This window comes from Erithacus rubecula (genome assembly GCF_903797595.1).
Source record: "Erithacus rubecula genome assembly, chromosome: 19".
NCBI lineage: Eukaryota > Metazoa > Chordata > Aves > Passeriformes > Muscicapidae > Erithacus > Erithacus rubecula.
The window spans coordinates 8,362,585-8,381,000 of record NC_136671.1 but is presented as its reverse complement, the minus strand read 5'-3'; the positions used below and the strand labels follow the sequence as shown (position 1 = coordinate 8,381,000).

The 18,416-nt window shown below is 40.1% G+C and overlaps 2 protein-coding genes across 9 annotated transcripts; one reads left to right on the top strand and one right to left on the bottom strand.

The window, feature by feature from the left end:
• Positions 1-134: 134 nt before the first annotated feature.
• LOC306810393 (solute carrier family 2, facilitated glucose transporter member 11-like) lies at positions 135-11,034 on the bottom strand. 7 transcript variants are annotated; one of them, XM_079322940.1, is made up of 14 exons: positions 10,715-10,956; positions 10,328-10,398; positions 8,302-8,400; positions 6,664-6,824; positions 5,844-5,968; positions 5,470-5,599; positions 4,842-4,990; positions 3,823-4,010; positions 3,227-3,337; positions 3,015-3,116; positions 2,460-2,535; positions 1,896-2,023; positions 720-982; positions 135-664 (listed from the first exon to the last, which is right to left on the bottom strand). In XM_079322940.1, the coding sequence occupies exons 2-13, from the start codon at positions 10,379-10,381 to the stop codon at positions 764-766; spliced, it is 1,542 nt and encodes a 513-aa protein (XP_079179066.1). In that variant the 5' UTR covers positions 10,382-10,398; positions 10,715-10,956; the 3' UTR covers positions 135-664; positions 720-763. The 7 variants fall into 7 exon arrangements, with proteins under 7 accessions (XP_079179066.1, XP_079179064.1, XP_079179062.1 ...); XM_079322938.1 differs by having other exon boundaries at positions 10,328-10,417; positions 10,715-10,942; XM_079322936.1 differs by having other exon boundaries at positions 135-982; positions 10,809-11,034.
• Positions 11,027-17,721, top strand: CCDC117 (coiled-coil domain containing 117). Of its 2 annotated transcripts, XM_079322947.1 has the most exons (6): positions 11,027-11,138; positions 11,243-11,535; positions 12,113-12,163; positions 12,525-12,758; positions 14,128-14,265; positions 14,789-17,721. In XM_079322947.1, exons 2-6 carry the CDS (start codon positions 11,249-11,251, stop codon positions 15,039-15,041), a joined length of 963 nt encoding a protein of 320 aa, XP_079179073.1. In that variant the 5' UTR covers positions 11,027-11,138; positions 11,243-11,248; the 3' UTR covers positions 15,042-17,721. The 2 variants fall into 2 exon arrangements, with proteins under 2 accessions (XP_079179073.1, XP_079179074.1); XM_079322948.1 differs by lacking the exon at positions 14,128-14,265 and having other exon boundaries at positions 11,070-11,535.
• The last annotated feature ends 695 nt before the right edge of the window (positions 17,722-18,416 follow it).

The following is an 18,416-nucleotide window of genomic DNA, read 5'->3' as shown; positions in this document are numbered from 1 at the left end:
GCTTTTTGGTATGTAGATCTCAGTCTGATTGGAACTAACCTCCAAAACTAGAAGTTTTACTCTCTTGCACAGTTTAAAATGTTAAGATGCTAGGTTAGGGGGGAAAAAATAAACCAAATTGAAACTCCAGGAACTCTTTTATCAGGATACAAGTTTTTATTACAAATACCAGTAACTCAGAGAAGTTCTGTATTTTGTTGTGCAGTACAGTACTAGGACTGGGTAAGTAATGTTTTTAAGGCTTTCAAAGCTACATAATTGGAAAACAGAAACTAAATACCCCTGTTTCTACATAAACTGGAACAATACAAATACCAGTTCTCAGTTCTTGTGTGGGTTTTAACAAGAACTCAGAATGTTACACTCAGCAAAGCATTTGGATGTGCCTGACAATCCAAAGTGAAGAGTAGCTTTGAAATGCAAGAATAATGAAATATCTGAAATACCTGCAGAAATCTGCCAGAGGGGCTCACTGAACATCCTCCCTGGAATTTCTGCATCCCTACAGCACCAGGTTATACAACTAAACATCAAGTTTTCTGTGGAAAATATGTTGTTAATAGTATTTCAGCAATACTGACCTTCCTTTAGCTACACTTCCTCTAAATATACAGGAAGATTTAATAAGCCACTTGATCATGCATTACACTCCTAATTTAAAATACTATAATAACTTTAAGAAAACTATAATCATATAGAAAACTATAATAACTATAAACTATAAGTTCATAATTCTCACTGAAGTTCTGTTGCATTTGTGAAATTATGCACAAATCTTTAAAAATTCATCTTGAAGTTGTCTTCTTTCATAAAGCTCTGTGTCCTTTTTCCTGGCATTTCTTCCAAAATTAAGCTTGTTAAATTCCTTTTTGATTTCCAGAAAAGATTTGTTTTTTGTCTCAGGAATTATGAGGAAGATGAAAGCAGCAACAAAGAAGCACTCCAGTAAGAACACCACAAAACAATACTGCTTCAGTCCATTCTGAAAATAAATGTGATGGCAACATATTTCAAGTGTAATAGTAGGTTTGAGAAAATAAGCTTTTTGTTTCCATTCACATTTAACATTGCTGCTCAGATGTTTTTAAGAAAGTCATTCAACCTATTCTTTAGCTGTTACTTTTTATATAAAAGACTGTCAAGTGCTGTGCAATTACTGGGTAGACTTTTACTTTAAAAATAAGATAAACCATTTAAACAGTTAAATGTCACAATCTAGGGAGAAGTCAACATTTGCCACTTAGCTGTCACATATTTTAAGATTATATAATTTAAGTTTTTCTGAATGTTAATATTTTTCAATGCTGTACATTAAAACAAACCACAACTGTCTTAGTAAGAGGCAGAGCTCAACCATGAAAAAAGGACAGGCAGATCCAGATACCCTGATGCATGCTGTTCCTGCAGGTTTTGCTGGCAAGAATATGTGCTGAAACTAAAAATACAAAGCTGGAGCTGAAAGTCTTGCCTTTCCTAATAAATCTTATGATTACAGAACTCTCTGTCAGTTCAGGAAGTTCTCAGAGATCTGACTCACTGGCCACAGGTATCACCTCGATGTTACTTTGCTACAAAAGCATGAGGCACTATTAAAAAATGTTTTATCAGTATCTGATTAAGTTTTCCTGCTTTTGATACCTTCTCTGTTTTTTTCATCTAAACATGAACATTGTCCTCCAGTACATTATGTTTACTTCTATTTGATGATGTTATGTTGGAATTTGTGATGTGTAAAAAGTTCTTTTAAGAGGGACTGAATCTAGTTAAACTCATTTGAGGGGCAGTGTGCATCCTGGTCAAGTGTCAATAATATATACAAGTGTATATAATCCAATACAAGCAATGGGATGGAACCTGGGAGCAGATGAAATGGAAATTGTGCTGTGCATACTCACCACTATGAAGGGAAAGAGCATTCCAACTGTGAAGAAACTAATCCAACTCACAGTCCCTGCAATCATGTAGGCAGCAGGACGTGAGGATTGCACAAATAACTCAGCTGTCAGGGTGTTTGTTATGCCACCTGGGGATGGTTCACAAACAGAACAGAGAATTCTGTTAAATGTCCATTTGAGTTTTTTCCAATGCTACAAAAGATTAACTTGCTAATGAATATGCCATTATCTGATCTATTGTAATTCCTAACAGCACAGTGCTGAGGCTCCAGCCCTTGCAGGAAGTTTCCCACTAAAACACAACCCCATTTCATCAGCACTGCTCAGGGAACAGCCCCCTTAGACAAGTGTAGAACCCCTGTGCTCTGAAGGGCAGAACTAAGCCCTGCCTCACACATAGATGCCCCAGAAGTGTGCAGGGTAAGCCTCAGCTGTGGGCTGCAGGATGGCCTCCCTTGGATTCCTTAGCCAGAGCAGCAGCAGCTGTGCTGCAAAGGCTTCTTGCTGTGGGACAGCCTGGCCCTCCCAGACCTTCCACCACTCACACATATTCCTGTGCAATACCTGGGCCCAGCCCAAAGCTCAAGATGAAGGCAAATACACAAGCCATGCTCATGTAGGGCACCCAGGAGTACAGCTCCTGAAACAAAAGACAGTGAAAAGGTTTAGTTCAGATTTTGATAATCCAAACAATTATGTTTCCTTTTGTATTTTATTTCAACTAAGACCAGCAGTCTTTTATTACTATTTTACAGCTAATTTATTTAACAGCTCTTCTTCAGAGAAATCAGTGTTCATTCAATAATTTTTACTAAATCATATAATATAATTACATAATCATAGTGTGGGTCTGGGCTGAAAGGGAAATTAAAGTTCATCCCATTGCACCCCTGGCCCTGGCTACAGACACCTTCCACAAGCCCATCCAACCTGGCCTTGGACACTTCCAGGGATGGGATGGCCACAGCTTCTCAGGGCACCCTGTGCCAGGGCCTCCCCACCCTCACAAGGAAGAATTTCTTCCCTTTACCTCACTTGACCTTACTCTCAGTTTAAACCCATTCCCCTTATCGTGCCCTTTTCCCTCCTCAGTCACATTGTGTAACGAGTCCTTTGCACCTGGTAAGTCAGAGAGAAGGTCAGAACAGTGCACCAGAGTGTCATGAGGAGATAACCCCCAATGATAAGGCATCTTCTTCCCACATAGTCTATCAGCAAACCCTGTGGATGAGATACAATCTTCTGTTAATATACTGATCTCCTTTTTACCAATATTCTTCAAGAAGAAACATTACTCTTTGTACTGGGAGGTAGAACAAACCGTTCCTTACACAGGAGAGGGCTGTGAGACATTCACAAACTCCAGTGCCAAGTGTCACATAAGGGATTTTTTCTGCCATGATCCCAGCTTGTTCAAAAACATAAGTTGCGTAGAAATAAATCTACAACAGAAAAAAACCCACAAAAACAAACAATGAGATTCTTCTGGTATTTAAAACATTGTCTGGAAACAGTCATGTTCATAATAAACATATAGATCAGTGTATTTTATATTGTGAGTTACTAATTCAACATAAGCAGCAATAACAATCTGTTAAATTCATGTCTAAGTAAACATACTATCATAAAATCCAATAGTATTATTCAACTTACTGAATATGCTTTATATTCTTAAACTGGGATAAGCTGATCCACCTTTATTTATTTTGTCAGAGGAAATATCAAGGCATTCTTTAAAAAAGTTTGCATACCAGAAACACAGAAATGAGAAAAAATGAAAGAGAAACACTAAAATAATGCAAGGACATTCTTTCCCACTTAACCCATTTCTCTGAGCTTTTCTACGTGGATCCTACATGTTAATATAGTTGAAAAACAGGTGGAAATGAAACAATTCTTTAAGTTGTTTGTTCATATGAACTCTTACAGCATTAATGCCACTGAGCTGTTGGCCCATTGTCATCACAATGACAGTGATGAGCTGCCATCTCACACTATGGTCAGTGAATAATTGCCAGGGTTTCTTGGGTTTCTCCCCATCCAAGGCAAAACATTCCCTCTGGATGTCTTCCATCTCCCTTCGATACTCTGAGGAACCATGAAACCTTTTCAAAGCTACAAAGAGAAAAAAATAATTTGTATTTATCTATTAGCCACAACTCATGGGAAATTATCTCTTTCCATAATGACCTGGCTTTTTCTAAGATATGAAACATTTGCTTTGTGACTTGCTTGTTCCTTGCTGTTTTTTCAATGTTTTTTGCTGTGGTGCATTTGGAGAATTCTGTGGCATTTCTTTGCTTCATTTTAGAGGAATATCTGACCTTGAAATATTCACCAGGCAAAATACTTTGTATCTGAACCTCAGATCTTCAAATAGTCTTTTCCTTTAAAGGACACTCTTACCAGTTTGAAGTGTTTTGCTTAAATTATAGGCAGATATTGTGTCCCTTGTTATAGCCCTGATTTTAATGTTACCAGTGGGATGCAGTTAGTGAGCTTGAGCAAAGACAGAAAATTCTTCTCCTAAGAGAGAATCATTTGGATCCCAGACTAAAATCTTTACAAATGGTCTTAAAACTTAGAGTATACAGCAACTGTTCCTTTAAAATCTTCATGATTAAATATATCTCAAGTGACAATTTTTCTTAAGGCTTACAGTAAAAGTTTTCATGATCCTGATAATGAACTTTCCACTGAGAGTAATCAGCTTGAAGACTCTGTCAATGAACTTGTATTTGAAACAGGTTAATAAAGTTTTGTTCATAACCCATTATATGTTCCTGAGTTCCACAAACCATATAAACTCACTGGAGGAAGAACATGGGCCAAAAAGCACTAGATGCTACAACTGTGCTGTGTGGATAAAGATAAAAGGAGAATCTGGAATCCAATTTATTCATTGCACTCTCCTGGAGAACAGCAAGTATAGATGCTGGATATTACCTTTGGCACAGCTCAGCTCATCACCTCTGTCAATAAGAAGGTATCTGGGACTTTCAGGAAACCATGGAAGGAATAAAAGTTGGGCTAATGCTGGGATGCAGCTGCTGGATAGCAACAGAGGCCAATGCTTTTCTCCACCTAGTAATTCTCTGTGAGAAATGTGGAAAAAGAAGGCAAAGAAATATAATAATTATTGGTTATTATTTAGTGTAGACTCAGCTCTTGGAACTTCTAAGTTCCAGCTGGATGAAGGCCTGAGCAACTTCCTCTGATCACATAGGGAAGAAAAGCAATGGTAGTGCTGTGACACAGAAATGAGTCCTTTGCTCTCAAGTCCTGTCTTGCCAACATCCACTGTCTCCAGCAAGAAATAGATAGAAAACATGAACTCAGCTCAAATGTGGCTGCTTTACTGATGGACTTCTGGTGACCCATCTCATCTGACAGCACTAATAGCTGGCAGTTGTAGGAATAAGGTGACTCAAGCAGGATTTTCTTCTCCCAGGGAGACCTTGTGTGAATTCTGCTACAATGGCACAAGGAAAGTTCTGCAATGAGCTGTAGGAAACTGGAATTCTTTACACAGGAGTAACACAAGACAGGAGGGAAAAAAAAAAGCATTTCTTACCTCAAACCAATTATTTGTCCAGTCAGAATTCCCCCAGTCAGAAAGATGGAAGTCCCCATGGCCAAGCCACCCCTTAGGTGTTTGGGGGCAAACTCCCCAATATAAAGAGGCTGCACACAAAGCCCAATACCTGCAAGTAAATGGAGAAAACATTTTCCTATCAATAGAAATTGTTTTGTAAAGAGTTACTAAATCAAAACACATACAAAATAGGACTTAATTAATTTCCTATTCATTTAGCTGCCTTCAGATTCCAAGCTAAACTACAGAACATTTTCATCATAAACACATATCATAAAACTCAAAGGATCAGAAGTAACAATAATTTATCATTCACCATAGTTTATTGATAGTAGGAATAAGAAATCATTCACCTGAATTTATGCCAATCAAAAACCTTCCAGCAATCAGTAACTCAAACAATCCTGTAGGAAAACTGATCCCCATTAAAATGGAGGCTAGTATTGCTATAACATTATTCATCAAAAGAGCTCCTTTCCTAAAGAAGAGGAACAAAATAATAATAATAATAATAATAATAATAATAATAATAATAATAATAATAATAATAATAATAAACAAAAACTGATTGAAACAAACAAGCAAAAAAAAAACCAAAACAAAAAACAACCTACCCCAACTAGATATTAAGGAAATCTGTAATAATGTTTTTAAACAGTTTTCCTTTCTGATAATGTGCAGGGAAAATGGACTTTATACTGAAGAAACACGCAGTATCTGGAAACTCAGATATCTGGTACAACTGCTTATGTTTTTTAAAATGTCTAAATATAAGAATAATGCATAGATATGACAGAAATGCCTGACAAGGTGGGAGTGGGGAGTCTTCATTCAGACAAATGAAGTGCAATAGATGAAGCAGCATGTCCTTACTGGCACAAGGGCTGCAAATGTGTCAGGGAAACTCATGTTTCCAACACACTCTGGGTGCATTCTCCTACTCAGATTTCAGTAAATGTAATGCAAAGACTAAGTCAAAGGTCATAATTCAGGGCTCATCCTTGAAAGTCACATTGGAATAAACTTTAAAATTCTACTAGAAAACTCAGTTTTAAAGTGAAAAAACATGGATAGGTACCCAAGGTACTCTTTTCTCCCCCTCTTTTACCATTGATTTATTTTCTATTCCAGTGGGAAGGCAGGCAAAGCAAACATGCTTTTCTGTGCACTGACCTGCCCAGTTTAATGGCCATGCTGCCTCCAATCAGGGCTCCACACAGACCCCCCAGGGAGAAGATGGAAGCAATGACAGACCAAAGGAAAGTCAGCAAATCTGCATTGAGTTCCTTCTGATAACGACTGCTCCAGGTCTCATTTAAGAACTTGTGTATATGCTGCAGTAGAAAAGAGTGATGAATGTGTAGCATTTTATACAGCACTACAAATAATCTGCACCCCAATCCTGAAAATCAATTCTGGGAGTTAATTCTAAGAGATATCATCTGGCAGACTGGCAGAATCTTCCTTGACCACAAGGAAGTCCTTGTGTTTCCTACTCTGCCCAGATCTCAAAGGCAGCTCTGCTTTGTGCCCTGCCTCAGGTGCTGCAGCAGAGGAGAAACACAACCCTGGCAGGCACTGCCACAAGAGAGCTGAGATCCTCCTGAACAAGGAGGGGAACAGGGTGGATGATTTGCCCTACTGCTTATAGGAACATCTCAGAGCACAGAGGCCTTGCAATCTAAAACATTTTACTGTCAGGGGACTCATTCTGTAATCCAAAGTCATAGTAAAATCCCTTTTTCTACTCTAATAATACTCCAACTTTCTTACAGTATTCATGTGTCAGAGCTTTTAATCTATTATTCCACATGCTTGATTTTCTAAAATTTGCCTTTAGAAACTCTTGAACTGGCATTTATCTGTAACCAGAGGCTCCTCTTCTTTGCCTGCAAACAAAGACTGGAGAAGAACAAACTTCTTGAACTCTCCCTCTGTTCCCAGTATATGACATGTTCTTTCACAGCTTCTTTTAAGCTTTGTAAAAACATACATTGAAGCAAATTCAATCCTCACAGTTTCCCAAGCAAATAAATCAGTTGGTAGCAAAAATTGATACCCATCACTTTAACAAGTCCATTTGCTCAGATCCTTGAGCTTCCACAAAATATACAGAATCCTGGAGGCCACAGCAAACACTCAGGTAATAAGTGAAAATACCTACAAGTTACTCAGCCACTACAGATGCAACATTTTAATTCTCTAAGAAGATATTTTTCAGTAATCTGCCTTGTGATGGATACCTGTACATAGTAACTATCCTTTCTCCCTGTTATCCAGTGATAGAAAGAATGGGCTCAAAGCTGTGTCAGGGGAGGTTTAAACTTGACATTTGGAGAAACAGTGGTGATGTCCTACAGAATGAGTGGTCAAACAGAAGAACAGGCTTCCTACAGTGGTCAGTGCTGCAAGGGCATTTGGAACAATGCCATTAGTAACATACTTTAACTTTTGGTCAGCCCTGAAGTGGACTAGATGGGCACTGTAGGTCCCTTCCAACTGAAAATATTCTGCTCTATTCTACCCTTAGTGTTCTGGGCTATTTTGGTAACTCAAAAATATATTAATTATTCAGTTAATCCTTCTAATAATAAAGGCATTTATATGGTATTTGGCACTTTTGTCTGACACAGAATCCCTCTGATGGGAGTTACACACAAATGCACAAGCAACTAGTGGGAAATTAACAAGATTCTTTCATATGAGATGAAGACAGCTTCAGTTCCCACTGCAATCACAACAAAAGCACATTTGGCCTCCTGGCCAAGTTCAGAGAGGAAACAGCCCAGAGAACAAAAGATGAGCTTTTACCTGGGTGGGTGCATTGATAATGGAGACATTGTACCCATACTGAAAGGTCCCTCCAATTCCAACAGCACAAACAGCCAGCAGCAACGTCCAGCTGGGGAGCTGGGGAGCAAAAGAAAGACATGGACATGAAAAGAGCATGAAAAGACCTTGAGCTCACACATATGTCATAGCTAAAAGAAAATTATGGTGAAATACATCATGGATTTCGTTTGGAGCAGTGAAAGCATTTGTTTTAAAAACCCACCTGAACTCCTGAACACCTGCAGCAGGAGAAACATTTCAGGCTGGCTTTGGCCCTGATCATTAATAGCCCTTAGAAATAGCACAATTACAAGTCTCCAGATGAAGTGTAGGCAATAAAACCATTACAGCTGTTATTGGAAACTGAGTAAATGCTTTTTGTATAAGCCATGCTGCTCACAGTGTCTGTTCTTAATGTAGGAATACTAAGACTGTTCATGTTTGGTGTTAGAGACATGACTCAGTATAAGAATTAACCAAATCTAAATTTCTGTGAGTCATATTTTAACCAAGATGTGAGAAATAACAATATTTTACTCCCCTTTAAACAATATGTTAAGTCTTTAAAATGATTACTCAATGTCTGCAAGTAAAACTAAGTAAAACCTTAGTATCCCAATCACAATAAATTGTTCATTGGCAGTAATATTCAATTCAACGTTTGTTGGAATATTGGCATGTATTTTTTATAATTTTTCAATATCTATGATCTAGTTTCATTCTCAAATCAGTATTTACAAACTAAAATTCACAGAGTCACAGATTCACAGGTTTTAAGGTCGACACAAACTACTACTGTGACACATTCAAATCACAAGAATGTAACTGGTCATAAAATGTACTTTGGATGAGGCCCCATGGCCAGAGATCTCCAGAGATTTTTATTTGATATTCTCATGCAGTGCTCTCTGAGTTTACTTTCACTGAATATGATCATACTAAAAAATAACATCAAGTTCAAATGTCTAGAAAACTTTTTGTTTTATATTAGGTCCTATTTCATATCATAATAACTTATTGACTAACTTCAGCTGGACACAATGTCTCCCATGTTAAAGGCACTTCAGTGAATTTCTCTTTCCTTCATACATAAAGGCTGTACATATTTCTTTTAATAAACTTGTACTCCCTGAATTTCTCATTGTAAGGTATGTAGACTATTTCTTCATCATTCTCATTCTTGGTCCAGTTCCCAGAAATGCTGAGTTATTCCAGATACTGCACTGTACTGTGAAAGAGCTGTGTTGCTCCTAAAAATAATTCATCAAAACTTCCTTCAGGACTAAAATTTGCAAGTTGAAATTGATCATTTAAAGTAAAATCTAATTAACTTCCTTATGGTTTCCAAGAATAAAAAGTGTTTCTCTCAATGTCAACCAAAGCAATGAATCAAGAGTAGTAAGGGCTGCAGTGAGTACGGCAGAAAAAAATAAAATTTGATGTGGTAAATATTGGCACTGCACACTCAGACCCTTTTATTAACTAAGTACTGTAACCTATTGTGTGTGTTTTATGGGTACAACCTGGAATCTAAAAGAGAAGAAAATAAACAAACAACCCAAAATAATGAACAGACATCACGAAACTTAGGTTTTGTAATGATAGATCTTTTGTTCTTCCTGCCCAAATCAGCTGGGCTCGTGACACTGGCATGCTGTCTCACATTGGAGTCTGGAGAGAGCACAGATAACAAACAGCCTCATGTGCTCTGCCAGCTACTCAACTCCTGACAGCTTAGAAGGGCGTTCACCTTGCCTCAGAAACATGACACAAACAAAATTCAATTTGTTTTCAATGTAAAATATGAGGATCAGAAAAGCTGCTTTTATAGCTTCCACTTTCCAACACAGCGAGGTGTCCACGGAAAGTGCAAAACTAAGAGTCTAATGACTAAATGTATTTCTATTTAAAAGCTCACATGAAATACCCACACATTCCACATCTGTACATCCTGCTAAAGCAACAGTCTCCCTGCAGGATGCACCTCCAGGATGGTTCTGCTTACCTTGCAGGGCGAGCTAGACCCTCTGAGCAGGGGTTGCTGCTCCATTCTGAGCATGGGCTGAATTAGATTTCCTTTGCAAAATTTAATAAACTACGTTACAGAAAAAAAAAAAAAAAAGTGCAAATAACTTTAGTTTTTTATGTATAAAGACACAGCTTTGCTTTTTTGTTGTTTTGTTTGGTTGGTTTGGGGTTTTTTCCCCGCCCATTGGGACTCCACTGAACGGTCCAGAACTTTTTTGTGACAGGGATGTCCAACTTCGAGAAAGCCTCACAGCAGCCTCGGGGAGCTTTCCCACCTCTTACACTGAGTACATGCACTGTCCTTCTCTAACTCCGCGCAGAACCCCGCAGCCTCCCGCAACTAAAGGCAAGGACGGGCGCTTACCGTGTGCCTGGGCGCCATCCCTCCCTCCCTCCTGCCGCCCGCAGCTCAGCTCCGCTCGCCACCTCCTCGACCCCGCCTGAGCTCCTCAGCTGACCGGGATTTGGCTGCCGGACTGTGCCCGCCCCGCTACGGGGATTAAGCGGAGCCACGGACAAGAGAGGGGCTGTCTCAGCCATCCTCGGACACCCCGCGGCGCCCTCACGGCAGCGGCGGGGACCCCGCTCCCAGACAGCATCTCCCACAGCGCTCAGGACTACAACTCCCAGAGGCCCCACGGCGCCCGGGACTACAACTCCCAGAGGCCCCACGGCGCCCGGGACTACAACTCCCACAGTGCCCGCGGGTCCTTATCCGATCGCGGCGAAAGGCCTGGAAGGACCCGGGCTGTAGCGGCGGCCGCAGCCGCGGGCCCGGCTCGGCCCGGGTGAACGCTGCGGGCGGACGCGGTTTCGTGCGGGGCTCCTCGGGCAGGGCCGGCTCGTGGCGCAGCGCGGATTGCGGCGTTGATGTGCGCTTTCTCCCCCGCAGCAGGAAATGGCAGCGCTAGGCAGATCCTGCCAGGGCATCCCGGCGGGCCCGGCCGTGGAGCTCCCCACAGCGCCGGCCGCTGCCCCGGACCGCCCGCAGCCCTTAGTGGGCGGCCACGGCCGCCTGCAGCCGCCCGGGATGGTCATGGCAGGGATCGGAAACGACGGCGTAGACGGATCCTCCGGCCTCTGTCTGCAGAGCAGCTTCGAGCTGGCCTCCCTGGCCGCGCTGGGCAGCCACCGCCAGGGGCTGGCGGTGGCCCCGGTGAGCTCCTTCAGCAGGAGCCGCGCACAGTAAGTGCCGGAGCCGCCCCCGCAGGGCCAAACGGGGCTCTGGAGGCGCCTGGGGCTGTTCCGCTGTAGCGGTGTTGCGCTGGTAGGAGGTCACAATTGTGTTGTGCTCGGCTAAGGACCGCGACGCTGGCTGGTGGGGGGTGAAGGAGCCTTTTAAGAGGCAAGAAAGGTGATCCAGTGTACCAGCATCTTTGCATACTTTGAAACTAATTTAGTTTTTTCAGTATATCCTTGTGAAACGGTATTAACAGACTCGAGTTGGGTCACGTGTTGCTCGCGAAGCATTTGAATTTTAGCAAGAATTGGTGTCGCCCCTTGTGGAAAAATAAATAATGTAAAGGAGAAAAAACTAGCATGGAATTCTGTTCAGAGAATTGTATAATTACAGCCACCTTTGACTTCCTTTGAAACAAAGTGGTCGTTTATTGTCCCAAATTTATATTCCCTTCACAGCTGGTGACATAGTGTGACTTGTTGATCTCAGATTAAATTTTAAAAGGGAGGGAAACATTGTTTGAAAATATCAATGTAACCAGAAAATGTGATTTGAAGCTAAGTAGCTGTTTTTCTTTTGTAGTGTCTCTGTGCGATGTGGAAAGAAGCATAAGCTAGAAGAAGAGGCAGAAGGGTAAATTAATTTGTCTTTTATAGCCTGAAAAATCCCGATTTACTTTTTGTTCTGTAAAAGATTTGAGCACAGCTCACCTACAAACAGGAAGGAAATCTATAATTGTTTACATTTGAAACTCTACCCTTGAATTGCACTTGAGCCCAAATCCATTTCTATTACCTAATTAATTGTGTGGTGCTGATTTTTCTGAATAGGTACTCACATTTTACTAAGAGCAATGTGAATTTATTTTCTTTGTTGAAGTTGCATTGCCACGGTGTGTCAACGCTGCTGAAATGCACTTTCTGTAACATTTATTCCTGTAGAATGAATGCCACATTTCTTTTTTTGACAACTGTAAACTTACTTCTTTTCCTAGCTGTCCTGTGCGGAAGAAGAGACTGACAGGAGCCAAAAATTGCCCTTTGAATCCCAACACTGAAGAATGGATTCTTTGTGCAGGTCAGCAGGCAGCTGGGGAGGTAGCAAGTCAGTATGGTGGCAGCGTTCCTGAAACTGCCATGTTAGAAATTCCCTGTGAAGAAATGGATCAGACAATGGGGGAACAGCAATGCGAGGTTGCTCGCAGGAAACTTCAGGAAATTGAGGACAGGTAAATGCAGGGATTGAGTAGCCTGGCTTTGCTGAGCTTTCCCTTTTTTTTGGTGGGCATTCAGGGGTAAATCTAGCACTTAGCAGTGTGATAAGACTGCTGCAAGCCTGAGGTGAACTTTCTGCTCAAATGATTGCATTTTAGGCTACCTGTGGTTCTGTGAGTCTTCAGGCTGATCTAAAATTGAGGGTGCTAGAGCAGGAGATGCTGAGTAAATAACACCCTGCTCATAATCATTATGCAGCTTTAATATACCATAATGGGGTTAAATGCTCTTCTGTGGGCATCCAGAGCTCAACTTCTAATATTTACCTGCTCAGGCTTGAGCTGAGCTTTTTTCAACCAACTGCAGCTTGTTCTGTGATTAATACATAAAATAGATGTGAATTTGTCAGTGTAGAGAAGAGCATGTACCAGAGAGGTCTCTCTGCACATATGCAGTCAGGCTGAGATTCATCCTGCTGATGGTGTGATGTGGGGTAGTGGGGTTGCTATAGACAGTCTGCTGTAGTCATTTAATAAATTTACTGTGCATTCTGGCCCTTGAAAGATTTCTGGGAATGGCATGTGTATGTATCACTTGATTGCAGTTGAACTGGTATTCCAAAATATCTAAAATGACCACTGCAGATGATTAGAAAAGCCAAAAGTTACAGAAATTTTAAAACAAGATTTTTTTTGTAGATTACTCCATAGATGATGCATAAGGAGAAGCAAGGTACTATTAGACTGTTATGTTTTTCATGGGTAAATCAGAGTAGTGAAATATGTTTCTACCTGTCTGTGTCTACTTTGGTCCTCTTGGAGGATTGTTCCCTATTCTTCCCAGCTACTCTGCTAAATTTTCTATAAAAGGTTTATTAAAAAAAGGAGATGCTTCCATTTGGTCTAAATAATTCAACAATTTGTGCCAATTTAATCTCAGAAACTGGCACAACATTGTGAAAAGTGAAGCACTGTTTTCAGTACCTTTGCAATAATTCTCCAAGTCCAGTTTTGGGGCATTGAGCAGGTGAGGCAGCTGCATAGCTGCAACAGACTCACTTGTGTAATGTGGCTGAATCATACATTTTCCTTTGGAAGGAATTTATTTTCTCTCAGTGTATGTCTGCACTGACACTGCTGGGATAACACAAGGGTAACAGAGCTAGCTCAGGTACCAGAGGTGACATTGCTGCTCCAGTGGCTTCTGTGATGAGTCCTTCTCAGAGAGACTCATGTTAACATGGCCCTGCTGCTTCTGGTACCCAGCCTAGGTCAGAGATCTGCACAGAGCAGAGCATGTAGATGTGACTGTAGTCTGCAGTGGATGTTCCTGATAACAGTATGCTCAATAGTGTTTATCTCCCTCTTCCCCCTCCATTCCTAGGATAATTGATGAAGATGAGGAAGTTCATGCTGATGGAAATGTTAGCAATCTGCCCACTCTTATCCTGTCAGATACCCTTAAGAAAGGGATGAAGAGGGATTTTGGTGAAGTCCTGACAAAGAAAATAATAGAATCTATGTAAGTTCTGGAGGAAATCATGGTGCTATGTAGTGAACATGTGCAAATAAAAAGAGAGACCTCATTTCATGTTTATGGAGATGTCCTTGATTACTGCATGATGCAGCCAATGTTGTATAACAGACCATTCATCTGGGTAAAAATAGGGAAAACTGTCCTAATGTGAAAAAGAAATAAGTGTAACTGTAGTGGTCATCAAGTGTCTGTTTTGTACTCCTCATTTCTAGAGTGAAATTTGTTGAGTGAACTGGTAAAAGTTTTGGTTTTATGTATGAGTTTTCAAAATGAGAAGATCCTGGAGTGTAACCAACAGTGGTCAAGTTTGGTGAAAAAAAGAGAGGAAATAAAGGGTCAGAACTAGAAGAAATAAGGGAACTAGTTAGGGAAGCAGAAATTCAATAGGGGGGAAAAAAGGTGTATATTTTTTGGAATATAATGCCAGGCTAGCTCAAAGGATGAAGACACTGCATTTAATAGCTTTGCTTGGAGAACTTTAATTTTACTGAAACTCCATCCCTTCTAGGAGCCGTCCTTCTATGGAGCTGGTGCTTTGGAAACCTCTTCCTGAATTCATGACAGATAAACTGAAGTCTGTTTCTGTTAAGAACTTCAAGCAGCAGAGTACAGAAGTGTGTCAAGCTAAGCAGCCAACACCAGGAGCTCCTTTTGACCCACAGACTGAAACCTTCCCTGCATCACAACAGACTGCCATGTCTCCAGATCCATATGCTAGTTTGGGAATATCAGGGTGTGCAGAAGAAGAAATGGAATTGTAGATGCCAGATTTTAGACTGGAAGTGGTGAGCTTCTGATGCTTATTGTTGGTGGTTTTTGATTTTTTTTTTTTCCTGGTTTGATGTGTGAACCTCAAGTTATATTATTTGTTTTCTGTTTTCTTACTAACAGTCATAAGCACACCACAATCATAGGGTGGCCAGGAAACACCCTAAGATTTCTGTGTTCCTATCTGTTAAATATTCTTACTTTTACTCAAAAGGTAATTCAGAGGCCTTTGGAACAGGGAAGTAGCTTTCCATCTTGCTTAATAGTGAAATATCCTCTTAATTGCCCTTGGAAAGTATAAAATCCAAATACTGAATGTAACTGTGGCTTAAGCCACACCTTTCTCTTACTGAGCCATTGAAACTGGTGCACATACTATGCTTGGCCATTTGGTTTAATTTGCATTTCAAAATGTAAAGGAAGAAATACTTTCCAATCTGGTCACAGATAGAAAAGCAGCCCCTCTGATAATACAGCTTTTCACACCATTTTATCTGTTTGGATTTGATGTAAACTCAGATGTAGAAATTATATAATCCATGAGGTGGTAGAGAAGGAATATTACAGCTGAGTTTAAGTCTTTTGCTTTGTAGAAAGTAAAGCCAGCATTGCAGGATACCTGCTGACTTCAGTCATCTTTGGTTCATTGGCTTCTAAATTTTATTTGTGGGTATTTGATCTTCCCCTCCCCAAGCAATACAAAGTTTGGAGAAAAGTGATTCTCATCAAAGAGATTGTCATTTTACATTGTGCTCAGATTCTTTGTATGCATGGGGTTGGAAAGTCAGTTGAAGACAGATTTCTGATGAAATGAATGGCATCCATTAATTTGGATAAACATGATAAGTAAATCAGATAACAGGGAGCTGCTTGTTGCCATTAGGAGGGTCAAATGTTGGATTATTGTCTGTACCCAGCCTTTAGGTGGTGAAGTAAAGGAGATGCCTTTTTCTTGAGAGAATCTAGACATAAAATTTAAGCCACAGTATGTGCCAATAATATAGCATCACATTGTTTATACAAATGTATGCCAAAAGAATTTTCTACCCTGCACAGGGTGCCAAGGAAAGGAATCCACAATGAGCTATAGCTTGTACCTTTTCTCAATGCACAGCAGTTCCTTATGCTTAAGGTTATCTAACTTGTTTAAGGGTTTTGTCTTCTGTTCATAAGTCCTTTAGCTTTCTCAGAGATACCTGAATTGAGGCTTTTAATAAGAAATCCCTTTCCCAGTAACAGGTTCTGTTCACAGTCCTACATCCCTGTATATTTTTGACATCTTGCTAACATAAAGGAGCAAGTACACAGTAACACAGCTGCTCACATTAAGAAATTCTACTCTTATGCACAGCTAAGAGATCATCCTTCTGATAATATTCTTTACTGTTGAATAACCCTTAGCTGAAAGTTTTAAAATCAAATTCTCTTTCTGCAGTCATCCTTTATTTCCTCTTGGTTGTTCAAGATACCTGTTTGTTAAACCTCTTTATCTTGCTGCTTTTGTTGAAGGTAGTCTGAAATTTTCTGTCTCTTCATAAAACATTTCAGGGCTTCACTGAAAACACTCCAGCATTTGATTAGGTATTACTCTGGAAGCCAGGATACACCTGTACCATTCTGGAGGGTTTATTAAGTTGAAGAACATGTGCAGCCTCTCTTGTTATAATGCCTAATTCCATTTCAGGGTCTGCTATGAATCTCTTGCATGAACTGTGTAAAATTTCTCATGTATTATTAAGCTGCTGAACGTGTTTAAAACCTATAGCCTTTGATGTGCTCCAGTGCTTGAGTAGAACATAAAGCAGTACAGTTTGGAGAAGGCTGTAGTCACTGCAGGTAGAAAATGTGGTGCCTCCAAGTAAGTAACTGGTTTCCAGCTTGCTGGATTATAGTGAAAGTTCAGAGGTGGAAGTATTTTAGGGGAAAGCTCTGAATCCTAAATGAACTGAAAAGAAAGGATGGAAATTTCAGAAATGTGATTAAACCATCTCAGCAACACCAAAGTTACAACAGAAGATGTAAAAAAACCAGTAGGAGGCCTAAATATATCAAATGATGCAGCTGTTTTCCTCTTAAAAACACCAAATTGCTATCCCATTTGCAGAATATGAAGCTGCTGTAGATGGCTTTTAAGCATACTTTTTTCCCTGCTAGGTTTGTACCAAAGGTTGACTTTCAGAGTTGTTTTTCTTCTTAATTCAATGCCAGTAGGGCATCACTGACCTGTTAGCTGCCATCTAAAGCAACATAGTGATGCACTGTTGACAAAAATTACAAGATGGAGAAAAAGTTGTCTAAGAATTTTGCTTTGATAGAAAACATTTGCTTTCATTTTTTCACAATGCTAGGAGACAGTGGGTTTGAGTTGTTTATATTGACAGAAGAGTGGGAACTAAGTGACAGGAGCACTGAGCTACAGCAATCACTTGGAGAGGGTGATTGAATGAGAGATCAAGCTGTGGGCATTTACAGACTTCTGTATTTGTGAGTTTCAATTGTTGTTGTCTTCATTAAAAGACTTTTATTAATGCTGTTCACAGATGGGATGGCAAATGCAATGCAGTATTAGGAGAAACCTTATTTTGAAATATGGAAGATCTGATTCTGGTCTGTCTTCTCTTGGGACCAAATCACCCTTTGTATGTCAGTTTTCAATAAATTTTCTAAAATATTTTTTAGATGACTGTTTCATTCCTGTAAAGAGTGGAAAAACCTTGGGAGCCTATCTACAGTCCTTCAGCTGGACAGTAAAGTACTCTTGTGGCTTAAGAAGATTTGAATTTAACTATGCTATGTCAAAGGCATGCCCCATTTTTCCTCCACAGTATTCAGCAGGACAAGGGAACACTACAGCAGGGTAGAATAAACCTAAAGCTGCCAGGAAAGAAAAGTTGTTTTAAGTCTGTTATGACCCAAAGGCTCTGACAAAGCAATAGAGATACCAAGTAAGTGTTGCTATAGTTTGTGTTTTCATCTGTTTCATTTTACTTCAGAATAAAACTATTCAGAACTCAGCAAGTTAGGTATTCTTGAAGTTAAAGAAAGTTTGAGGAGAGTTTTAAAGTCAGATTTTAATAATTTCATTGGAATGTAAGATTATGCTTCTTTGTATACCATCTCAGTGGCCTTATTCTAATAAAAAATACTAGTGCTTCTAGGAATTCTGAATGGTAGTAGGCTTCTCCAGCTGCCAAACAAGAACTATTTGTGTTTTTAGTGGAAGAGATCTCAGTAACTATTAACAGCTTGTTGTGAGACCCAGTGCTTGCAGTAAGTCAGGATAAAGCATGCCAGGATAGAGCTGTTAAGTTGGAAAAGGGAAGCAAACCAGCCCTGTTCTTGAACATTTCTCTCTCTCCTGTGCTTAA